Raw genomic sequence first — 27,005 nt, 5'->3', positions numbered from 1 at the left:
AGGAAAATAATGATCTGACGTCCGTCGAAGATGTGCAAGAGGAATCGAGAGGAGTTGGGGAAACATGCGGTGTACGGGGAATTGCCCGAACGTAGGGCATACCTGCGAGCACTGTGCATAAAGTCCTACGAAACATCGTGCACTGCTATCGATACAAATACATAGACGTTCAGGAGTTGCTTCTTGCTTACCTTCCAGCAAGACAAACGTTCGCTCTGTCATTTCTTGCTCGCATAGATGCGAACAATGAATGGTCATGGAACAATCTGTTGACAGACGAAGCGCATTCCATCTCCAGGGCCGCGTCAGTTCTGAGAATTGCAGCGTAAGGACAACGTAAAACACTCACGTAGATCAACCGGTACCACTTCATTCTTCAAAGGTGAGGGTTGGCGGCGTCGTTTATCGCAGGGCCGTACTTTTTCGAGGAGATGAGTCCTGCGGGTACCATCACCGGTACACGCTACGAGAGACTTTTATGCACCAGCGTCATTTCAACCCTTCAACAGCGTGGATGTGTGCATAGGATTATTTTTATGCAAGATGGCACTTCTCCCCACATTGCACAGCTAGTGAAGCGGCTGCTGCAGAGGCATTCCGCAAATACTTGAATTTATAGCCGCCATTTCCCTAAAACCTTGCCATCCAGATCACCTGGTCTTAATCCACGTGCTTTCTGGCTGTGTGGTAATCTGAAAGATGTGCTCACTGTCATTTTGCATTTTATGTGGCTTTTGCCCTCAGGAGCACTAGAAACCGATTTTTCCCATGAGATGTGGTGCCACCTCGCCATTGTGCACGGGATTACCTAACTAACAGTACCACAACTGTTTACTGCCGAAATTGTGCAGTCAGGCACATTGAACAGTACGGAGGGTGTAATTTGCAAGTCAAGCCATGCCCTTCGCGGTTCATATGACATTTGTAGCTGACCCTATTTGCCTTGGGAAGCTTATAGCGTCATATATTAGTCAAATTTTCCGTAATTTTTTCTTGTTTCATGACGTTTCCCGCTGTTCCAATATTATGCTATTCAAATTACTCTCTCACACACAAAACACTCCTCCGTGTCCGGAGGTCTTAACGCATGCTTGTGCGGAGGCGCTCGACCTGGGGGTAAGCCGATTCTAATTCTGGTGGTGGAAAATAGAGTATTCTCGGTCCCAGTATTTGCCCGGCAAGGGGCGGGAGGTGATGGCGTAATCCTCCTGGTCACCTGCATTTGCGCCAATGTCCGGGTTTAAATACCAGATCTCTCCGCACTGTCATATGAAGTAAGGGCAAGTAACACTGTTGATGATGATCCGTCCAACGAATGGGGACTTTACACTTGGCGGTCCCGCTTGGTGCTCTTCTTGAGGAGTAGGCAATGTGCCGCTACCGAGTTTTACCCTCTCCCTTCTCTCATCACCATCACCATTAGTATCATCACACAATACGAACATTAAGTTACACTACACTACACACAAACACACACACACACACACACACACACACACACAAACACACACACACACACACACACACAAAATACATGCATGTAGTATTACAGATAACGTAATGGAAAATGTTGCCAATAAGTAAACAAAATAAACACGACATATAAGGATGGCTAGAAGCAGTATGCGTGTTGCATTGTAGGCTGTGCTGAGAAATGAGTTAACAAAAAAAATTCGATATGTTGAACCGTTTACGAGTTAATTAGCATTGAAGTTAGCCAATCAAGCCGGTGGTCGCGCAAATTCAATCGGCCCACCAGATACAATTTCTTCTCATAGCGTGGATGATAGCGCACGGCGCTGCTAGCCTTCGCTCGGGTTCGATGCGAACGCGACCGCTCAGTCTTTGGTTGGGGCTCGATCCTTACTACCGTCCCATACGCAATTTTTGTATCGCTCTCTTCTTCGGTTTTAGGAAATCAAACTGTTGGTGGCACCATTTCTGGCGGGACGCTTGAATTTGCTCGTGTAAAGGCCTCACTGGGTAACTTGAATGCTAAATAACTCGGAAACTGATAGAATAAAACGTCCGCCGCAGCTATTGTCACGTTAGCGTGGAACGTTAGTATCCGAAGGTGCAATATCTCTTAAATTTTCTTCGCTGGGTGGAGGAGAATATTCGTTCCAGATCTCTTTAAATTGGCGTTTCTTGGTCTAAGTAGGGTCACGGAACAGAAGGAACGTCATGCCTTGAGTTTGTTGTGTTCCTTGGCTACGTTCGAATTTGCGGTTTCGGAGAGAAATATGTGGAAGTCTCTATTATAGAGAATTAACGTGTCGAGCGCACTGACAAAAATGAAGCTGGCTTTGTCAGGAAAACGCAAATAAATGTCTGTCCAATAATCACAACAGTGCCAGCACATGGCGAGTTTTCAGTTCTGGAGAGCAACATCAACTGAAACTGGACGAACGTAGACAGACATGGGATAAAAACCAACTTTCGCCCGCCTAAGAAAATAAAAGAGGTTATAATGAATCATCCTCCTCTAACACTACCTTTTTTGTATAGAGATTCCCGATAGCACGTATCCTATAGATTCGTGCATAGGTTAAAATTATCTCAGCTGTTTCTCTAAAAGAATTCACATGATTTTGTATAGGCTGTATTGTATTTCAAGCTAAAATGTATGAAAAAGAAATGTATTAAATCGACATGTACTAATAGTTAAAATTACTCTTCTTTTAAAAATACCTGAAATTACTCAATTTCTGACATACTTAAAATCATATTATTAATTGCGCAATCAAACGCTAATTATTAAATTTATTTATGGATTTATATATGAAATAATGATATAATTTGGTCAAGATTTTTCTCCTGTCGAGAAAGTTTGTAAATTCCTTTGCTTTGTAAACTCCTTGGAAATCGTGAGTACTGCAGAATGTAAGCAATGCTGGGCTCGCCTCAGATGGAAGGAGACGTTTTTGTAAGTTTGTCACCAAAAATGTAATTATTGGTTTTTTTAAATGTGGAAATTATAAAGTCGGTGTGATTTAGAAGAATGGGATAAAATAAAAAGGTATTCGTAACAACAAACAACTCTTCATTAGTTATGTCGCCTTAAAGGTCCCACAATGTCAAATCAAAATTTTCAACAGCAAGAATGTACTAATAGACTCAACAAGATATTGAGCCAGCAAGAGCAACAACGAGATAATCAAGATAAGTAAAAAAGTTCTTCTTTTGTAATCTTACTCCTCTCGAAGTTTTCAAAATTTGTGCAAGGAATGAGAACTTAAATGGTGATGTGTAGGAGAGTAAGATTACGAGGTGTTGCTCCCTGTGAAAGATAGCCAAGTCCTCGATGTCCCAGGCTTCCCCTCTGAAGCAGAATGAGATTTTTACCCTGCAGCGGAGTGTGCGCTGATATGAAACTTCCTGGCGGATTAAAACTCTGTGCCAGACCGATACTCGAACTTGGGACCTTTGCCTTTTCGCGGGCAAGTGCTCTTGCAGTTTCATCCCCTGTGAATGTTGCACACTAATCGAATAGTTACCCGGTGCTGTTTCGGATGTAAGCAGCACATGAAGTACAGAAATGTAGAAAAATCCGCTACTGCTGAGCGCAGCCTTATTAGTAAGCAGAAAATCGTGTTTGAGCTGACACAGATTGTAGTCCACACTTCAAGTTACCAATGTGAAACCCCTGCACAGAAAAGCTATCCGATCCCTTAATGTTCACAATGGATAACGTGGTTTCTAAGGCCTTAAAAATAGATCCTAAAATGGAGAATCAAACATTTTTTAATTTTAATATGAATGAAAGGCTTCTATCAGAAATAATCTTTCGATGAACACAATATTTGTTTAACAAAACATCGTAAGAACTAACGGATTACTAAAAATTTCTGAATGATTTATGCAATGAGGTGACAAAGGTCATGAGATACCTCCTAACATCGTGCTGCCATGTCGCATCTCCTTTTACCCGGCGTAGTGCAAGAGCTGAACGTGGCATAGACTCAATAAACCCTGAGAAGTTCCCTGCAGAAATATTGAGGGATGCTGCACGCCTGTAGCAGTCCATAATGGCAAAAGTGTTGCCGGTGCAGGATTTTGTACAAGAACTGGCCTCTGGATTATGTCACATAAATGTTAGATAGGTGGCCAAATCATTACCTCGAATTCAAACCAGTCGCAAACGGTTGTGACCCGGTGGCATGGCGCATTCTCATCCAAAAAAATTCCGTGGTTGTCTGGGAAGACTAAGTCCATGAATGGCAGAAGATAGTCTCCAAGAAGCCGAACTTAACCATTTCCAGTCAATGGTCGGTTTAGTGGGATCAGAGGGCCGTGTCCATTCCATGTAAACACGGCCCAGACCCTTATGGAGCCAGCACCAGACTGCAAAGTCGACAACCTGGGCCCGTGGCTTCGTGGGGTCTGCGCTACACTCGAATCCCACTATCAGCTCTTACCAACTGGGATCGTGGCTCATCTCACCAGATCACGGTTCTCCAGTCGTCCAGGCTCCAACTGGTCACAAGCAAAAGAGAGGCGCTGCAGGCGATGTCGTGCTGGTAGCAAAGCGACTCGCGTCGGTCGTCTGCTGCCATAGCCTATCAGCGCCAGATTTCGCAGCACTGTCTTAACGGATATGTTCATCGTACGTCCCACAGTGATTTCTGCGGCTGTTTCACCTTGTGTTGCTTGTCTGTTAGCACTGACAATTCTACGCAAATGCCTTGCTCTTGTCGCTAAGTGAAGACCGTCGGCCACTGCGTTGTCCATGGTGAGAGGCAATGCCTGAAATTTGGTTTCTCGACACACTCTTGACGCTGTGGCTGTAGGACTACTGAGTGCCCTAAGGATTTACGAAATATAACGTCGCATGCGACTAGCTTCAATCATTATTCCGTATTCAAAATCTATTACTTACCGTCGCGCGGCCATAATCACGCCGGAAACGTTTACACATGAACCATCTGAGCACAAGCGACAGCTGTGCCAAATCCAGTTCCCTTTTATACCTCGTGTACCCGATGCTATCGCCATCTGCACCTGTGCATATCCCTATCCTATGACTTTGTCACCTCAGTGTAAAATCGATGCCCGTAACTTAACTACTGGATTTTGAATGGTTTGCAGAGCTACTATCCCCAACAAGATAACTAAGCCCTTAAAACGCAAAATATCAAACATTAATTTGGTCTGACAATTCGTTAACCGCAAACGAACACAGTGACTGGACGTCTGCCGGTTAATGAAGAGCTCGTGCGCTTAATACAGAAACAGTCAATCGTAGACAGGATATAGCACGGAAATCCACAAGTGTGAACCAAGAATACTCTGTCACGCTGGTGCTGCAAATTCCGCTAGCCGTAATTATTCTTGAACAGCTGTTCCGGATGCCGCTGACGTGTTGTTGGCTCAGCTGTAGAAGATGGGGGCGCGGTGCTTCGGTTGAAGCTCAGAAGCCCGGTCGCTCGTTAAGGTATGCTCTGTGGTTCACGACTTCGGCGTCCCAGTCACGCACTCCGAAATCTATCCATGACGTACTCTCATCACTCACTCTTTATTTTCTACTGTCTCCCCATCCCCAACAATATTTCTCCTCCAAGCCGTATACGTCCGCCAACAGCGAGAAATGCATACATACATAGCGGTCCAGCAACGTGGTTTTCCTACAGCATACAGAATACCGACAAGACAACGCTTCACGATACCAATCCAATCACATCACAATATCTCCTTTCCACTTATTAAAAAAAGAAAGTCACTTTAGCTTCGCCGGCCTGGGTGGCCGAGCGGTTCTAGGCGCTACAGTCTGGAACCGCGCGACCGCTACGGGCGCAGGTTCGGATCCTGCCTCACAATCGATGTGTGTGATGTTCTTAGTTTAGTTAGGTTTAAGTATTCTAAGTTGTAGTTGACTGATGACCTCAGCAGTTAAGTCCCATAGTGCTCAGAGCCATTTGAACCATTTTTAGGTTCGTCTTCGAGATGATACTGATTAATTTATCAATGGCTCGCTTTCTCTCCGAAAACTACTCTCTCATCAGACTTCCATGAAATTAGAGAACCGTACACAAGATTAGGTCCATTATGTCAGCACTCCTTGTTCCTTTGGGAAAGCGAGCCATGGCGATCTACGAAAGCATTTTTAGAAATACAGAAAAGCGGAGCTCTTCCGCCGTTTGCGTGGCGACTAGGTCTTAGTTTAGTCGCCAGAAAGCTCAGGTATTAAAATACACAACAGCCGCTGGGCTCCCTGGTTCCGCAATGGCGACCCATCTCCCACGAACACAGGCGCCTGAGGCCGCAGTCACCGATCATGGCAGAGAGTCGTATTTTTTCCGTTGCAAATATGCCCGTCCCGTCCCAAATCCGACTCACTGTGACTTCCCACATTCCTAACAGTCATTCAGGACAAAGGCCTTTCCAGCATCATGTTAAAATGAAATTACGAGGCTCGAAAGAGCGCAGCGTGTCCAGTCTCTGGGTTTCGATGTACTTTAATAAACATTGCATTGCCCACTATAATGCTTTCGCTTTTTTATTGTTCACATACACGAAGAGCCAAGGAGAATGGTACATCTGCCTAATATCGAATAGGGTCCCCGCGAGCACGCAGAAATGCCTCAACACGACGTGGCATGGACTCGACTAACATCTGAAGTAGTGCATATTACTTAAGTCTTAACTGTGTACTTAAACATTACACCCTATTCATTCTGTTGTATTTCTCGTTCCCCTGCAGAACTGACTATAAATCCGTCAGAGTGGAAGGGGGTGGAGATCTCTTGTGGACAGCAAGTTGCAAGGCATACCAGATATGTAACACCGCCAAACTTCGACATTTTTCCAAAGAAAATTCCGCGCTAACTGTTTGAATGATTTTTATTAAATCTGCGACCGGTTTCACACCACTTATCGGTGCATCCTCAGGCAATGCTATTAATAACATAGTAACGTTGAACATTGACCTGCAGCCACTCCCCACCATTCACGTCCAATTTTTAAATGACGGGAGCGGCAATGACTGTGCAAGCTCAGAGGAGCCGCGCAGCAGTGGACACGGCCTGACTGACTGGCCGAAACCCGGAAAGCGCTCACGTCATTTAAAAAAAAAAAAATTTAAACAGATTTTAAATTTTAACTACCGCTTCCACCAGATGACGATATATTGGACGTGAGTGGTGGGGAGTGACTACAGGGCAATGTTCAACGTTACTATGTTATAAATAGCATTGCCTGAGGATGCACCGATAAGTGGTAAGAAATCGGTCGCAGATTTAATAAAAATCATTCATACAGCCAGTGCGGAATTTTCTTTGGAAAAATACCAGATATGCTCAAAAATGTTCATATCTGGGGAGTTTGGTGGGCAGCGGAAATGTGTAAACTGAGGAGAGTGTTCCTGGAGCCACTCTTTAGCAATTATGGATGCGTGGAGTGTCGCATTGTCATGCTGGAATAGCCCAAGTCGTCAGAATGAACATGAGTGGATGCAGGTGATCAGACAGGATGCCTACCTACCTGTCAACTGTCAGATTCGTGTCCAGACATATCAGGCGTCCAATATCACTCCAACTGCGAGCGCCCCACACCATTACAGAGCCTCCACCAGCTTCAACAGTCCCCTGCTGACATGCAGAGTCCATGGATTCATGAGGTTGTCTCCATATCCGTAAATGTCCATCCCCTCGATACAATTTGAAACTAGACTCGTTCGACCAGGCAACATGTTTCCAGTCATCAACAGTCCAACATAGGTGTTGACGGGCCAAGGCTATGCGTAAAGCTGTGTGTCGTGCAGTCAGCAAAGGTACATGAGTGGGCCTTCGGCTCCGAAAGCCCATATCGATGATGTTTCGTTGAATGGTTTGCTGGTCGATATTTGTTAATGGCCCCATTAAAATCTGCAGCAGTTTGCAGAGGCGTTGTATTTCTGTCACGTTGAACGATTCTCTTCAGTCGTCGTTGATACCGTCCTTGCATGATCTTTTTCCGGCCGCAGGGATGTCGAGGATTTGATGTTTTACGGGATTCCTGATATTCGCCGTACACTCGCGAAATGGAAAATCCCCACTTCATCGCTACCTCGGAGACGCTGTGTCCCATAGCTCGTGCGCCGACTGTAACACGACATTCAAACTCGGTTAAATCTTTATAGCCTGCCATTGTAACAGCAATAACCGATCTAACAACTGCGTCAGACACTTATTTTCATATATAGGCGTTGCCGACCGCAGCGCCGTATTCATCCTGTTTACATATCTCTGTATTTGAATGTGCATGCCTATACTAGTTTTGTGGCGCTTCAGTATAGAAAGAAGCAGAAATTACTAAATGTTATTCACTGTTTGATAGTACGAACATTGTTTAAGTAATTTGGTAAGGGCATAAACACATTATTTGCAGATGAGTAGCAGATGAGTCTCAGTTTGTTCCACTTGTTTGAAGATTTTATCCAGGGTTGTTTATATGATAAGTCACTGGAAAATTATGTTGCTTTTATCTATTTTCTTATTTGCCATATGTTCGTGACATGCATTTTACAACATTTTTCGTATATAGATTGTGCAGCTTCCTTGAGCCTGACGAAGAAAATAGTCGATCAGGCAGCATCATGTATCAATCTCAGTAGCTACTAAAACCACTCTTAACGCTGTCTTATCCAAATCTGACGTTACTCTGATGCACTTGGCACCAAAATCACATTATATATTGCGAGCCCAACTTCCATACCTCTTAAAGCAAGATGTGGTCCAAATTAGTAGTTATACGACTGTCTTGAAACTCCCTGGCAGATTAAAACTGTGTGCCGGGCCGAGACCCGAAGTTGGGACCTTTGCCTTTTGCGGGCAAGTGCTCTACCATCTGAGCTACCCAAGCACGACTCATGCCCCGTACTCACAGCTGTTTTACAGATTTAGTTTATATATTGTTTCCTGAAAATAATTGTTTACATGAAGATTTATAGGCCTAATGTTTAATAACAAAGATTGAAATTTTTGACAATATCAACAATTTAAGCTTCCTGTTATTTTATAAGAATGCTCTCATTATAGATAATTAAATTACAAAAAATATAAATGAAGACAGAAATTTTCTTTACATGAAAATTGAAGCATAACCAAGTTATATTTCCTGTAATTTTTAGGCCATTTAAACTGTGGACTGTGATTACTAATTTTCATTATACCAGATTGATACTACAAAATGGATCGACATGAATACTAAAAATATGTTAACAGAAAAACAGATTTAGATAGTCAAATACGTTCAGAGATACCTTCAGATGAGAAATATATACTTTAACTAAGAAAATTAGTCTAAACATGGCACAGTTTATACGGTATCGAACATTTCGGTTAATATGTGGAAGTTCAGAGGAGACTACGATCATTGCATCACGTAATAAGCACCGTTATCATTCACTCATTCCTTAATTGACTTCATATAGAGTGGAAATAGCACACAAAATAGCTCGCCATGTTTCACCGTGATTAAAACGTGAAAGAGGTTGTGCGTCATTACTTTTAGGTGGTATGCGGGATTCGCAATGAGCTGTGTGTGGAGGCGGGAACATAAGGATCAGAGTTTTTCACTTTCTATTTAGAGTTTACTGCTCACGTAACAGCCCAAGATAAACTTAGGGACATTTCACTGAAATAACACGGAAGATGGTAGTGTGGTAGAATGAGTCCCAATTGGCTATATTTGGAAGAGAATCCCAGAACTGCCATTTGCCTTTCAAACAAGGGGAACCTTCCAAAAACCATGGTCGAAATTGGGCAATGGGTATTATTTTTACTTCAATTCTAGATTGATAAGTCCCAGACTAAATATATCGACGCGAATAGCATGTGTGAGTGTCTTTGGATGTATACGGAGTGAGCTCAATGAGTTAAAGATTCGTACTCTGCATGGCTGACTCAGTAACAGTGAATAATTAGATTTTTATATTATCTTCTAGTATTCGTGTCTACTTCAGTTCCAGTCAAATGCATATTCGATTTTAATATCAAGCTGCATGTACACTGAGTTGACAAAAAGTCGTGGGATACCGATATGCACATATACAGATGGCAGTGTTATTGCTTACACAGGGTATAGAAGGGTAGTGCATCGGCGGAGCTGTCATTTATCATGATTTTTATGAAAAAGTTTCCGACCAGACTATGGCCGAGAATTAATTGACTTCGAACGATGAATGGCAGTTGTAGCTAGGCGTATGGGACATTCCATTTCAGAATTCATTTGGGAATTCAGTATTCCAAGATCCACATTGTCAAGAGTGTGCCGAGAATACCAAATTTCACACGGTTCCTCTCACCGAGAGCATTACAGTGGCTGCCGGCCTTCACATAAAGACGGAAGGCAAAGACGTCTACATAGAGTTGTCAGTACTAGCAGACAAACAACTCTTCTTGAAATAACCCCAGAAATCAATGTGGGACGTACAACGAACGTATTCGCTAGGATAGTGGGGTGAAATTTGGCCTTAATGGGCAATGACAAGAGATGAGAGCCTTTCCTAACAGCACGACATCGCCTGCAGCGCCTCTCCTTGGTTCGTGACCAGATCGGTCCGGCAAAAGACGACTGAAAAAACGTGGTACGGTCATATGAGTCCTAATTTTAGTTGGTAAGATGTAATGGAAGAGTTCGAATGTGGTACAGACTCCAAGAAGCCATTGACCCTAGTCGTCAACAAGGCACTGAGAAAGCTGCTGCTGGCGCCATAATGATGTCGGGCGTGTTTACTTGTAATGGATTGGCTACTCTGGATGCTCAGCTACTTTGAGACCACTTGCAGCCAGTCATGTCAGTTTATGGACTACAATGCGCCATGTCACCTGGCCACAACAGTTCGTCATCGATTTGAAGAACATTTTGCACAATTCGAACGAATGGTTATCCACCCAGACCGCCCAGCATGAATCCTATCGAACATTAATGGGACATAATGTAGAGGACAGTTCGTGCACAAAATCGTGCACCGACAACACTTCCGCAAGTATGGACGGCTACAAATGCTGCGTGGCTCAATGTTTCAGCAGGGGACTTTCGATGACTTGTCGAATCCACGCCACGTCATGCTACTGCACTACGCTGCGCAAAAGGAGGTCTGACCCTATACTAAGAGGTATTCTCTGACTTCTGTCACCTTAGTGTATATTTGGCATGAGAGAGCAGAAAGAGAGTTCCCCATGTATCATAAACAGCTTTATTTTTTCCATACACACATACTCTGGCTGGCCAACGATGCCACATTAGCTATTGTTCATTAAGACAAGTAACTGTTGAACTAATCTCGATCAGCAACCAAGGCAGCTGATTTGAGTACTCAAATAGAAGAGCTACACAGAGAAAACGGAAGGACAAAAAACAACTGTATCACACAAAATCTGTAAGTAGGCTGTTTAGGTTTTCTTATTGGTAACGCCGCTTAGCGCACGGTATGAAAAATCACTGGCTGTGCTGTGCGCAGTCTGTGTTTAGTTTGCATTGTTGTCTGCCATTGTAGTGTCGGGCAGCGGCAGCTGGATGCTAACAGTGCGTAGCGTTGCGCAGTTGGAGGTGAGCCGCCAGCAGTGGTGGACGTGGGGAGAGAGATGGCGGAGTTTTGTAATTTGTAAGACTGGATGTCATGAACTATCATACATATTTTGACTATTAAGGTAAATACACTGTTTGTTCTCTATTAAAATCTTTCATTTGCTAACTATACCTATCAGTAGTAAGTGCCTTCCGTAGTTTGAATCTTTTATTTAGCTGGCAGTAGTGGTGCTCGCTGTGTTGCAGTAGTTCGAGTAACGAAGATTTTTTGTGAGGTAAGTGATTTGTGAAACGTATAGGTTAATGTTAGTCAGGGCCATTCTTTCGTAGGGATTTTTGGAAGTCAGATTGCGTTGCGCAAAAAAAATATTGTGTTTCAGCTTAAGCAGAGTCTTGTATAATTTTTCTAAGGGGACGTTTCATAAATCGTGGAAGAAATGGTGTCTGTGATAGGCGTTACCACAGCTGCTGGAATATGAGGGTGGTATGTCACTACAGTACGCTTAACATGTGCAACAGAACGAAAATTTGCTTAGTCTTATTTTTGTTATTACAAATCTCCTATAAATTTAATTATTTCGGTGATGTTCCATAAAATAATCCATGAAATTGATAGTTAAAAATCTTTTCATGAGGGGGTCTTATTCAAAACTCACATGCTCATCAACTGACTAGTGAGTTTTAATAATACATTATTCATTACATTTTACTTTGTCTTGCGGTGTTTTATGATATGTTCTTTACATATTATGTTTGTAAATTATCATGCCGAGATGTTGACTGCAGTTTCTTGGCATATTCCTTTGCGTGTATTCACATGCTGTTACTGTGTTCACTGCTCAACCCCATATTTCACAACTGTTTGAGAATTTGTTGCCTCGAAATGTGAGGTGTGCTGGGAAATTATAGGTAATGCGAGGTTCTGGGTATTTTAGGGTCAGGACCGAGGTGATACATTCCTTCAATACTGAAGACAGTGCGTAGCATACGGTCGAATTTATTACAGTTTTCCAATGAAAAAGGCTGAAAATGTGCAATAACTGAACAGCGCTGCTAGAATGTTTGAAGTATTATTGGATATAGAAAAACATAGCATATGGTAAGGATGTGTTTTTACAAACGGTAACGTTATCTGGTGTGTTGGTGTTCAGATAATAGTGAATTTAATCCGTTCCACTTAGTTATTCATTACCACAAATTTGCTGCAACCCTGCACAGGTAACATTAAGTATCTATAAATAGGAGACGTGTTTATAATATGTAGCCATATGGTAAATGCTTCCTTGTGAATCAGTCTTTCTATTAGTAAAAATCGTATAGAAACCCCTACAGTAGTTCCTGAGATTAGCTTTCACATACAGACTGACAATCGCGGCGGGAGTCTTCGATTCATAATACCCATAGACCCTGGACAAGCTTTGCTGGTCTCTATTGTGTCAGATGTTTATTGATTTTCCCCATCAGATACCGTTTCATCTCTAGCTTCCCAAACCATAGCTTCCACCACTGCCACAAGATGTAACTCCAAACGCCATTAAATATCAAACAAGTAGAGAAATATGTATTAGATACCCATTATAGCTTAAGAATAAGTAATATACCTACACAAACCTTCCACGTGATTCTGTCTATCTGTTACTGAAAACTGTATCCAAATTACTACAGTAGTTCCTGAGATTAGATTTCAAAACAAACAATAATACTTCGCAGGGACTTCAATTTATAACATCTACAGAATATTAGTGAGCATCCATACTACCATTATAAATGCAAAGGAAATATGTTCTGTATGTGTGCCTAAACTGCTTAGCTGGTTTTGATGAAATTTGGTATGGAGATAGCTTGAACCCTGAGGAAGAACATAGGCTACTAATGATATATATATAGTTGTTGTATAATGTATAACTACTTCAATAGTACTATGGAGAGATGCATACTTCTGCCCACACCCCTCTTCATGCACTGCATGGCAGCGACACTGCTTGGGGCAATTGGAGGTGGCAGAAATTTGAGGGCAGCTGCCATTATTCCGCTTACAATAGTATACCTCCTCCCTATCATTCATCATAACAAAAGCACTGATATTGGAGCCCAGGCATGGGTAACAGCTAGTAAGGTGTAACTCAGATGTGCTTACATAAATAATAGTAAATGAATTGCTCTCTTTCACCCCCTCAACTCCTATGTGTTAAGCATTCGACGGTACCTATGATACGATTTAATCTTGGTAGAGTTTCTTCATCATTATATCTCGTGACAAAAAAAAAAAAAGTCTTTGGAGCCAGAATAATCCCTGGTCGCGGTGGGGATTGCTAGATTTGTTACATGTGTGAGATTCTCTTAGCTTTTTGGGAGTCAGCTGCTTTCCTGACAACGACAACACTGGTGAGTGCTGTCGAAAGAGAGGACTTTCATTGAGAGTTAACGTGACAAGTGCACTGAGAGCAGTTGATATGACAAATCTGTTACAATACTGATTACCAGATCAATAACAATCATAACTCCGATATACAGAACGATTAAAAAGTTTCCATTTGAGGGAATTGTTGCAGCGTATATGCAATGTAGCGCGACTCCAACGCAGTTATATAAACACCGACATGTAGACAAAGCTTTAGTGTGGCATTTTGCCTTTCAGGTATATTTGCAGGTGTAAACGCTGTTATAAAATGCGTCCAAACACGACCAACGTGCTGTTTTCCTTTTCTTGGCTGTCGAAGGATAAATACCGGCAGTCATCTACTGGAGAATGAAGAATGTGTATGGGACAGCATGTCTGTCGAATACCGCCGTACCAGAATGGTGCGCCAAGGTCCATGCTGGTCGCGACTCGACAAATGATATCAGTCGACCTTGGAGGCCACTATCATCAAAGTGGGAGACACATGAGCACCCGCCCTATAGTCCTGATCCCATCCTATGCCTTTATCACGTCTTCGGTCTCTTAGAAAAGAACTTGAAGGCTCGATGATACCTCTCGTACGAGAATGTGCAGCAAGAAGTTAGTACATGGGTATCATCAACGTGGCGCATCAATGGGATGATTGCCTCCATGCTGAGGTGATTTTCCCTGATGACATGCTCGTTATGGACTGTACGGCCTCTGAACGGAAACGTTTTATTCGCCCTTTATAGATGGAAGAATGACTCACGCAAGGCCGTGGAGGTCGGCCCAGGGCAGACTGTGGACAAAGGTGACGCAGAACATGGCGGCGGTGCCTCCGAAGACAGCCATGAGGAGGAGGGCGCGGCCCAGCCGCGGCCACCGGAACATGGGCCACAGCACCAGCGGAGACACCCAGTAGAGCTGCATGTCCGCCGCCAGGTACCACGAGTGGCTCATGCACTGCGCAGAAAATGGTTCAAATGGCTCTGACCACTATGGGACTTAACATCTGAGGTCATCAGCCCTCCTATAACTTAGGACTACTAAAACCTAACTAACCTAAGGACATCACACACATCCATGCCTGAGGCAGGATTCGAACCTGCAACCGTAGCGGTCTCGCGGTTCTAGACTGAAGCGCCTAGAACCGCTCGGTCACAGCGGCCGGCTACTGCGCAGAAGAGCGGCGCTTGCGTTACAGCACTGCACTCGCGACTTGGGCACATGTTCAATGTGGGAAAGCACCTTAGACTTGTGGTCCACTTTTCATTTCTTTGACCAACTCGATAAAACCATCAGTTCTCATTCCCTCTGAAACTTTATGAAGGTAGTGATACAGTCTTAATTGTTGTTGTTGTTATGTTCAGTCCTGAGACTTGTTTGATGCAGCTCTCCATGCTACTGTATCCTGTGCAAGCTTCTTCTTCTCCCAATAGTTACTGCAAGCTACATCCTTCTGAGTCTGCTTAGTGTATTCATCCCATGGTCACCCTCTACGATTTTTACCCTCCACGCTGCCCTCAAATACCAAATTGGTGATCCCTTGATGTCTCAGAGCATGTCCTACCAACCGGTCCCTTCATCTTGTATAGGTTGTGCCACAAACTCCTCTTCTCCCCAATTCTATTCAATACCTCCTCATTAGTAATGTGATATACCCATCTAATCTTCAGAATTCTTCTGTAGCACCACATTTCGAATGCTTCTATTCTCTTCTTGTCCAAACTATTTATCGTCCATGTTTCATCCCATATATGGCTGCACTCCATACAAATACTTTTAGAAACGACTTCCTGACACTTAAATCTATATTCGATGTTAACAAATTTTTCTTCTTCAGAAAAGCTTTCCTTGCCATTGCCAGTCTACATTTTATATCCTCTCTACTTCGACCATCATCAGTTATTTTACTTCATAAATAGCAAAACTCCTTTACTACTTTAAGTGTCTCATTTCCTAATCTAATTCCCTCAGCATCACCCGACTTAATTCGACTACATTCCATTATCCTCGTTCTGCTTTTGTTGATGTTCATCTCATATACTCCTCTCAAGACACTGTCCATTCCATTCAGCTGATCTTCCAAGTCCTTTGCTGTCTCTGAGAGAATTACAATGTCATCGGCGAACATCAAAGTTTTTATTTCTTCTCCCTGGATTTTAATACCTACTCCGAATTTTTCTTTTGTTTCCTTTAGTGCTTGCTCAATATACAGACTGAATAACATCGGGGACAGGCTACAACCCAGTCTCACTCCCTTCCCAACCACTGCTTCCCTTTCATGTCCCTCGACTCTTATAAATGTCATCTGGTTTCTGTACAAATTGTAAATAGCCTTTCCCTCCATGTATTTTACCCCTGCCACCTTTAGAATTAAAAAAAAAGTATTCCAATCTACATTGTCAAAAGCTTTCTCTAAGTCTACAAATGCTAAAAACGTAGGTTTGCCTTTCCTTAATCTTTCTTCTAAGATAAGTCATAAGGTCAGTATTGCCTCACGTGTTCCAGTATTTCTACAGAATCCAAACTGATCTTCCCCAAGGTCGGCTTCTACTAGTTTTTCCATCCGTCTGTAAAGAATGCGTGTTAATACTTTGCAGCTGTGGCTTATTATACTGATAGTTCGGTAATTTTCACTTTTGTCAACACCTGCTTTCTTTGGGATTGGAATTATTATGTTCTTCTTGAAGTCTGAGGGTATTTCGCCTGTTTCATACATCTTGCTCATCAGATGGTAGAGTTTTGTCAGGACTGGCTCTCCCAAGGCCGTCAGTAGTTCTAATGGAATGTTGTGTACTCGCGGGGGTTGTTTCGACTCAGGTCTTTCAATGCTCTGTCAAACTCTTCATGCAGTATCGCATCTCCCATCTCATCCTCATCCACATCCTCCTCCATTTCCATAATATTGTCCTCAAGTACATTGCCCTTGTATAGACCCTCTATATACTCCTTCCACCTTTCTGCCTTCCCTTCTTTTCTTAGAACTGGGTTTCCATCTGAGCTCTTGATATTCATACAAGTGGTTCTCTTTTCTCCAAAGGTCTCTTTAATTTTCCTGTAGGCAGTATCTATCTTACCCCTAGTGAGATAAGCCTCTACATCCTTACATTTGTCCTCTAGTCATCCCTGCTTAGGCATTTTGCACTTCCTGTCGATCTCATTTTTGAGACGTTTGTATTCCCTTTTTACTGCTTCATTTACTGCATTTTTATATTTTCTCTTTTCATCAATTAAATTTAATATTTCTTCTGTTACCCAAGGATTTCTACTAACCCTCATCTTTTTACCTACTTGATCCTCTTTTGCCTTCACCACTTCATCCCTCAAAGCTACCCATTCTTCTTCTACTGTATTTCTTTCCCCCATTACTGTCAGTTGTTCCCTTATGCTCTCCCTGAAACTCTGTACAACCTCTTATTCTTTCAGTTTATCCAGGTCCCATCTCCTTAAATTCCCACCTTTTGGAGTTTCTTCAGTTTTAATCTACAGGTCATAACCAATAGATTGTGGTCAGGATCCACATCTGCCCATGGAAGTGTCTTACAATTTAAAACCTGGTACCATATCGTATTATAAAAAACTATTACTAATGAGATTAAAATCTCGCCTACGGTTACAATCACTTTCTTCTGGGTCTATTTTTATGTTAACTGCCTTTGGCCGCTGGAGTCTATGAATTATATAATTACAAGATACCTGAACAACACAGCCAGCATTTCCACTGTAGATCGGATGTATCCATAACTGCAGATGTACTTTGTGTTTACTTACACTAGTCTACATTTGTACAACTCTGATTAATCGTCTTATTTTGTTAATGGATGTCTCTGTGACTACTACTACTCACCATTAATAAAATGTTCCAGCTCTTATGCCATGGTCGAATGGATTTCACATTTAAAGCCAACATTTCGTTCCCAGAAATAATTCAAAAGCCATGATCGCTTAAATACTGTTTACTGAGTAACCGGTTTCAACACGATAATTGTGCCATCATCAGATCTTTAGTGTGTTGAAACCGGTTATTCAGTAAGCAGTATTTAAGCGCTCTTGCCTTTTGAATTATTTCTACAACAGAGTGATCGCCCCAGTACGCACTATGTGTTCACTGCCAAAAAGTTTCGTTCTTATTTCCGGTGGACATTTTCAAGGGGGATCGTAGCTACTCCGAGTGTCCGATTCACACACTGGCTCGCTACTGACTGCAACAAAATTCCGTTTAAGCGTGCACTGCACAATGGGATGACGTCACATGATTTGCCTAACCGAGGGCAATTGCTCGTTGTCGGTTTCCATCGTCCGCTGTTGCTGTGTGAAAGACTAGTACACATCTTCCTCAGCACCAGGATCCAAAAGTCATTCAGTTTCACGCCTTCCTGCTTCCTATTGAACTGTTATAGGACTCAAGCACTGGCAACCACAAGGGGCCACCATGAAAGGCTATACAGAGAGGCCACAGAGATTGTAAAACACCCAGTAATTTTAAGAGAGTAAGGAAGTACGCTTCCACCACTCATCACGAATTGTAGTGTTGACGCCCTTCGAATGTAGAAATTACTGTGCGATACACCACTTTTTTCTGAGTAGATAATTAAGACTGTCTATACAAGGGCGATGTTCTTAAGGAAAACATTATTGAAGTGGAAGAGGATGTAGATGAAGACGAAATGGGAGATACGATACCGCGTGAAGCGTTTGACAGAGCACTGAAAGACCTGAGTCGAAACAACCCCCCCGAGTACACAACATTCCATTAGAACTACTGACGGCCTTGGGAGAGCCAGTCCTGACAAAACTCTACCATCTGGTGAGCAAGATGTATGAGACAGGCGAAATACCGTCAGATTTCAAGAAGCATATAATGATTCCAATCCTAAAGAAAGCAGGTGTTGACAGAAATGAAAATTACCGAACTATTAGTTTAATAAATCACAGCTGCAAAATACTAACGCAAATTCTTTACAGACGAATGGAAAAACTGGTAGAAGCCGACCTCGGGGAAGATCAGTTTGGATTCCGTAGAAATGTTGGAACACGGGAGGCAATACTGACCATACAAATTATCGTAGAAAATACATTAAGGAAAGGCAAACCTAGGTTTCTACCATTTGTAGACTTAGAGAACGTTTTTGACAACGTTGACTTGAATAATCTCTTTCAAATTCTAAAGTTGGCAGGGGTAAAATACAGGGAGCGAAAGGCTATTTACAATTTATACACAAACCAGAGTCGAGGGGCATGAACGGGAAGCAGTGGTGGGGAAGGGAGTGAGACAGGGCTGTAGCCTGTCCCCGATGTTATTCGATCTGTATATTGAGCAAGCAGTAAAGGAAACAAAAGAAAAATTCGGAGTAAGTTTTAAAATCCATGGAGAAGAAATAAAAACTTTGAGGTTCGCCGATGACATTGTAATTCTGTCAGAGACAGCAAAGGACTTGGAAGAGCAGTTGAACAGAATGAATAGTGTCTTGAAACGAGGATATAATATGACAATGGAATGTAGTCGAATTAAGTCCGATGATGCTGATGGAAGTAGAATAGGAAATGAGACACTTAAAGTAGTAAAGGAGTTTTGCTATTTGGGTAGCAAAATAACTGATGATGGTCGAAGTAGAGAGGATATAAAATGTAGACTGGCAATGGCAAGGAAAGCTTTTCTGAAGAAGAAAAATTTGTTAACATCGAATATAGATTTAAGTGTCAGGAAGTCGTTTCTGAAAGTATTTGTATGGAGTGCAGCCATATATGGGATGAAACATGGACGATAAATAGTTTGGACAAGAAGAGAATAGAAGCTTTCGAAATGTGGTGCTACAGAAGAATACTGAAGATAAGGTGGATAGATCACGTAACTAATGAGGAGGTATTGAATAGGATTGGGGAGAAGAGAAGTTTGTGGCACAACTTGACTAGAAGAAGGGATCGGTTGGTAGGACATGTTTTGAGGCATCAAGGGATCACAAATTTAGCATTGGAGGGCAGCGTGGAGGGTAAAAATCGTAGAGGGAGACCAAGAGATGAATACACTAAGCAGATTCAGAAGGATTTAGGTTGCAGTACATACTGGGAGATGAAGAGGCTTGCACAGGATAGAGTGGCATGGAGAGCTGCATCAAACCAGTCTCAGGACTGAAGACCACAACAACAACAACAACGGTACGAGAATCGAATATTGGACTGTTATCGTACGACATAAAACACTGAATTTTGTTGATAATTATTACTTTCCGTTCATCTAATCACAAATGAATGACATATGTTTTTCGTCTCATACACATTAAACTTTATTATTTGCAATGTATCATTAAAAACAACAGTGCAGTCACTCCAGTACGTGGTGTGTGACGAAGACGAGGAAGACAATACCTGGAATGTGCCTAGAATGAATGCCGTCGATTTCCTTGTATGACGACTGCAGGATTTATCTGACGCCTGATGATCATCGCAGAAGAGTGTGACGGATGCCAGGTATCAATGGACTTACCAGGCATGCAGTCCCATGATTTCGGCAGCAGGTTTTTGGAGCAGTCTCATGTGAAGGTACTGGATGCCTCTCATCTCTTTCAAGAGTAATTTGAGGCCTATCTCGCATTAGGCAGCAACCTCAAACATACTGTCCATTATGGCGACGGGTTTGTCTTTCAAGAAGATAATGCCTGAGGTCATTGCTAGCACTTTCTGAATATCTACTATCTGCAGGCAGGAATCAATCCAATGGTATAGCCTGCGGCATGCGAACCACATGGGCTGGTTGCAGTGTTCCATCTCAGGAACACTGCTCATACATTTACTATTGTGTTAAAATCTGAGTAACTACTATTTACTGGGAAATTAATGTTTCAGTATTGTGAATGAAAGTGATACTTCCTTGATCATGAAGGTCTCGACTAACGTGTGAATTGGATGCCAGAAAGATCCAAACACAGTGCAGACAATGAAGCAACAGACTATTAGATGTTATCCAGCAGCAGATTATCATTTCACAGGTGTGCACGTTTGAACAGTGATGAAAGTAAGTTATATATTGTACAGCCTTTCATCAGCTTGTATATCACGCAAGAGACGACTGTTTGCTGGTCTGCTGCACATATAAATATATCATTATTATCCGTGTCACCGCTGTGATCAATTGTCGTGGCATTAATTGATGTCTTTCCATAGCTCATAGTATAATAGAGGTCGGCAAATACTTTGCTCTTGGGACATGACGGCGATGGACTACCGCCATTGGGGCCAACAAAATGGAATAGCTCACCTCAGCTAGCTCTTTTTCATGAGTTGCTGCATGGGGTGTACTCCAGGAAAGAGTATGCAGTTATCATCATGTGGTGCTTCGTGCAAGTATTGTGCTTGCATCTAGCTCAGATATTATGATACTGGCAAACGGCACTTGACACATTTATACCCAAGCCACATTCCCCACAAATTCTAGAGTTTCTTGCTGTGTCAATCAAAAACGCACACATGACCTCTCGGAAAAGATGTTCTCTTCTTCCTTCCTTCCTTCCTTCCTTCCTTCCTTCCTTCCTTCCTTCAAAAGGTGGAAGGAGAGACCATGCCTTACGAAATATCACAGACACTTTATAGAATGATGCGACAAGAAACTTGAAAAGATATTAATGCGTTGACACAGCGCATGATCTCTCATTAGCACATAGTTAGCTAATTTAACAATGATTTGATTCCGATTTATTTTCAAACTCATGTCACTTCATGGACTGTAAATTGACTTATGTTAGTGTCGAAAGCGAGCGGTCCTGGCAGCATGTATGAGATGCTATGAACCTTGCTTGGTCTGATAGGTAGCTGAGGAATATTATTTAGTGTTATTAAGGGGTGTGCTTAGGTCGTCAGCCACTTCGTCTGATTACTGTGCCTTAACAGTTATTGAGTTCGTAATCATGTAGATTCATTTTTTGGTGCCTGTAGGACAAAATAAATCATGTGAAGTTAAACGCTAATATTTTATCTCGGGTACTCAGCCACAGAACAACACCCATCCTAATTTTTAAAATTCTTATTTCCATTACCATACGACTTTCTTTGTCTCACTACTGCGCAAATGCTTTTATTTTGTATATTTCATAGAGTGGGTAAGAAGCTTTCAGCACGGAGAGACTCGCATTGCTGAACTGAGATGCTGCTACAAACATTGCGCAAAAATTTGAGGTATGAATTAACAAGCCGGTAACCACTCTGCATCTGTTCAAGCTAGTTTCGCCTCTCTGTCTGTCTGGATGATTTGCTTACAGTTATTGAAGGGCTCTCTATTAAACTATTGGGGTGTGAGAAAGCTGTATTCGATCTTTCTTTTGTTTTTCAGAGTCCTTACCTCAATAGCTAAAAACGTAACCGTTATGGGATCAATTCGTTGCCGCTCTGTCTGCCCGTCTGTTAAGACCACTTTTTTCCCGAATAGGTAAAGGTACCAAGTTGAAATTTACCCCTCCTATTAAGCTCTAAGGCCCTTTGGCTGTGTAAACTTCCAAGGTGCCTGGGTGGAGAAGAGTTTGTATCTCTTTAATTCAGACGAATTTTGCATGAGAACAAGACATGCTCTCGAATCCCTCCTTATCTACCAGCTAACTAATTTATCCGCACAACGGTAGTGGAAGGAAATGCTAGTGGGTAAAATAAGTATTGCAAGCTCACAATAATCTAATAAAAATCGTAATCTACTCACAAAAAGAGAGAACTTTACCATAATAAACAACAGGAAATGGGATTCTGCATATATCTACGCAATGACATGCGGATTAAATATCACAATGAGATTTATTATACATCATAAAATAAATGCATATGATTGTCGACTCATACATATGGTTAAAGGATAGGGTATACTGAACTATTATGAGAACAAGAGTTGGTTCAAGAACAAGGGTCTCCTACTCTCTGTGATGCAATAGATTGACGATAATGACTGGAGGTCCTAATGAATCAAATATTAATCTTCCGACTATATAGGTGTATCGCAATTAGTAGTGAGAGCTCAAATGGGATCACATGGAGAAACAAGCAAGATGAACTTGTAGCAAAGCGAGCATGTGTGCTGCTAAGGGATTCAGTATAACATTGATAAGGTCCTACAATACCAGTACTGAAATCTGCAGTACGTCGTCGGTAGGCAGCGTCCTGATGATGTAGGCGCCGACTTCTGCCTTGCAGCAAATCTGTGTCAACCCCTGGCCGCTAAAGGCTGTCCGAGAATTCGAAGTTCTTCCGAAAACGAGCGACCAAGTCGCAAGACTCCGAGGAAGATCGGATCCCGAAATCCACTACCCATGTAACGCAAGAGCGAAGCTAACATTGCTCTACTCCCTACTCTCCTCGAAAACTTCGAATCAGCATTCAGTTCTGATTCCAAAATTCCCCCACACTCTCTCACAACGTCATTCACGCCAATAGCGACCGTTGCCTCCAATTTCGAGCAGGGCTTTATGACGTCAACTAGCTTCAGTTTACGCTGATCAGTTAAGCCTCTTCTATTCAGCTGACGGCACTGAACCTGCCATTTGACCGGCTACGAAAAGAACCTGCCTAGATCACCGGCCATCCAGCGCCAGACAGATGCACCCAGCAGGGCACAGTCCACAAGTATTCTCAGAATCAAAAGGACAATGCAGTCAGTCGGTGCCAGGAATCTTTGTTCCGGACGCGTAGGAACGGTAAACACTTCGGCGACAATCACAAGTCTCGCATGTCGTTAAGCCCTGCATAGAACAGTTTAAGTTCATACAACCTATCATTCATGAAGGTACAGTAAAACATTTTTCTGAGGAGATTTTAGCTTCTGACACGATTAAATATCGGGATCTGGCCAGGCTTTCAGCATTCAGAATCGTGTTAGATTGTGAAAAAGCATCAAGCTCACGCATAAAACGAGCTACGAAGCCCTTACCATGTCCTGCATACGCTGGTAGTTGTTGACGTAGAGCAGGTTGCGCCACCAGCCGTGCGAGCAGTGGTAGCTGGCGGGTCCCGCTACCTCATGCCACAGCGGACCTGCGGCGAGGCGCGGCAGCACCGTCGCGTAGAGCCACATCACGGCGGCGTAGGGCGGCGTGAGGCGCAGGTAGCGGTGCAGGTAGAAGCCGAGCAGGCCGAAGGGCCGGCCACAGGCGCGTTCCCGCAGGAAGGTGAAGCTCAGCAGCAGGCCGCTGGCCACGAAGAACGTGTTCACCGCCAGGTTGCCGCCGTTTCCGAGCGGAATGCGCGTCCAGTCGTACATCAACTGTACACGAAAAAAAACTTCCCTCACTTTTCTGGTTCACTCTTTCTAATTTATAACTGACGATTTCGTTGGGTCGACATGTGAGCACGTAGTGATATTCATAAATTAACCTCCAATCGGCTATTAAAAACAAGCAAATGCTTGTAGCTCCACGACACCTGGTGGTTGGAAAAGGGGACTTTGAAGATCACAATGTGGCCGTCAGCTGTCTGTCGCATTTGTCAGTGCGTAAGCAGCAAGCACCTGAAATGAAGGCTGGTATTCTGAGCTCAAACATAATGAAATACCTCTAACAGAATGATCCGCTCCGTGGCAGCCAGCATGAATTTCAAAAATATCGAAAGTGTGAAACTCAACTGACACTTTTCTCACATGACTTACTGAAAGCCACAGATCGACACAGTCAAGAATTTCTCGATTTTTGAAAAGCATTTCATTCAGTACCACGTCTACACTTATTATCCATAGTATGACTATATGGGGTATCAAGGGAAAATTTGAATCGACTGAAATTCTTGGTAGGGAGGAGAGTCATCGACAGATGTAGATGCAGTTCCAGTTGTTGTAAGACGTCGTGGTCTCCTAACCTTCATTGCTTACATATTCCGCCATTTCAATCATTCTGCACATCAAGACGCTTCGTTCGAACCCAAACTCGATAGGATAAAGTCAGTGTTGTATGAATTCATGTAAATGATATGCAAATAACAAGTAAGTGCACTGTGGTTGAATTACTCGAGGCTGGTGTACACACACACATTCCAGACACGACGGCCACAGGAGTTTTTAGTTCGGGAGAACAACCGCACGCCAGGAGGCTGGTCCCATCCTATCTATGTCGACCATTGGCCACTCGTGCAGCCGACAGCATTTGCCCGAGTTAAAGGAGGAACGACCGCGTATTCGGCTTAAAAGCAAATTCCGCTATATTGCGTGGGAGCAGCCAGCCTATGCATTGTTTACACATAGCACAGAGTTTCAGAGAATTTCCCAGGGAGACAGCAAACGCCAAACGCCAATGCTACAGATTTCCGGATTGGTCGCCTTAAGCAGAACGTCATTTTCCCGTTTTAGAAGAGCAATGCTGATTGGCAGACGATATTTCTGAGGCCTTTAGCTGAAGATATACCCCTTCATGTCTGGCGTAGAGAGGTGCCGTTCTGTTGTAGCTCATGGAGCGAGGAACAAGTCTATCCTCAGTACTTTACTGGGAGAGCACCTCTGTCGAGAGCGAATCGAACTGTGACTCTATATTGAGTCCTTGCGATTAAGAATTGTTCACTGTGTTGGCAGACACACTTATTGTGTGATGTGAATGGACAGAGTTATAGTTAAACGCCTGAAAGCGAACTTTTGAGTGGCATTGCGGTGGACTGGTTATCTGACTGGTGGACCAACCCAATAGTTAGACTAGGGGTGAATAGGAGACTTTGACTTCATCAAGGCGTAGGGAGAGTTTGATTGGCGAAGGTCAATCTAGATAGGACGAGAGTTATCTTATTTGTCAGCAGCGAGCGGCGCAGACTTCAGTCATCGCAACTTACGGTATTGTGCACTACAGCTCTTTTGAGCCCCATATTTCCTCCACAACAGTGCCCTTCACTGCATTTCACACACGACAGCCTCGACCGTATCTAGCAACATTCTAACGGATAATTATTCAAGTTGAGTAGGCACTGCTCTCTGCCATTATGCCAAGTCAATAACAATCTTAAACTTTGTATAGAAATTTCATTAACGAATCCTATCCTTGAGAGGCAACTTCACATTCCAAACAGAACCAGGAAATTGTTCAGTTCATAACTAAAGGTGCCAAAGAGATTTCTCAGAATTTTAGCAAAATAAATAATAATTTTCGTTAGTTTCATGTTTTTCTTACACTAATTAGCACTACTCCAGTACCCAAGTATCCCACTAGTTACGTAAGAAATTTTGAGAATTTTTGTGTCATTTCCTTACAGCGGACGACTCCAGAAAATATTTCTTGCTTAAAGTTTTTCAGGCATTTCTCTTTAGAACGTTAGGGGCGTCTGTCGGACTTTTGTAGTAGTGTGGGAGTGGAAATTGCATCTTGCAGAAGCCACAGGGTAAAGGGTACAACTCAGATTAATCTGTTGCGCAAAATGACAGAAGAGCAACACCACACGGTCACATTGTGTCCCAGAGAAATGTGTGGGGACTCTTGTTTTTCATGTATTATATTAATATAAAACTAAACTATACTCTTTCCGAACAGGCCATGAAGGCTCAACGGTACCGACCGGCCGCCATTTAATCCTCAGCTCATAAGCGTCAATGGATGCGGATATGGAGGGCATGTGGTCAGCACACCGTTCTCCCAGCTGTATGTCAGTTTCCGAGACCGGAGCTGCTACATCTCAATCAAGTAGCTCCTCAGTTTGCCTTACAAGAGCTGAGTAGACCCCGATTGGCAGACCGGATGGTCACCCATCCAAGTACTAGCCCATCCCAACAGCGCTTAACTTCGGTGATCTGACGGGAACCGGTGTTACCAATGCGGCAAGGCCCTGGAATTATATTAATAACCTTTCGGACAATGTTGACTATAACATTAGAATTTTCGCAAATGATGCAGCTATCTATAACGAAGTGTTGTCTGAAAGAACTGCTCAAATGTTGTCAGATCGTGATATGATTTCAAAGTGGTGCAAAGATTGGCAACTTCTCTTAAAAGTACAGAAATGTAAGACTATGCACTTCACAAAAGGAAAAAAAAATAGTATGCTATGACTATAATATCGATGAATCACAGTTAAAATTGGTCAACTCACACAAATACACTACTGGCCAGTAAAATTGCTACACCACACAGATGACTTGCTACAGACGCGAAATTTAACCAACACAAAGAAGATG

At 42.8% G+C, this 27,005-nt stretch overlaps 1 protein-coding gene across 1 annotated transcript in view; it reads right to left on the bottom strand.

The window, feature by feature from the left end:
- Positions 1 to 27,005, bottom strand: part of LOC126281967 (nose resistant to fluoxetine protein 6-like) — a 381,389-nt gene that overhangs the window by 66,735 nt on the left and 287,649 nt on the right. The window contains exons 8-9 of the mRNA XM_049981343.1: positions 23,796 to 24,128; positions 14,661 to 14,854 (exon numbers count right to left, since the gene is read on the bottom strand). Coding sequence (XP_049837300.1) covers positions 14,661 to 14,854; positions 23,796 to 24,128 — 527 coding nt within the window. The remainder of the gene's footprint in view (positions 1 to 14,660; positions 14,855 to 23,795; positions 24,129 to 27,005) is intronic.

This window comes from Schistocerca gregaria, chromosome 7, assembly GCF_023897955.1.
Source record: "Schistocerca gregaria isolate iqSchGreg1 chromosome 7, iqSchGreg1.2, whole genome shotgun sequence".
NCBI lineage: Eukaryota > Metazoa > Arthropoda > Insecta > Orthoptera > Acrididae > Schistocerca > Schistocerca gregaria.
Note: the sequence above shows the minus strand (reverse complement) of the source record. Positions and strands in the feature narration are given on the sequence as shown.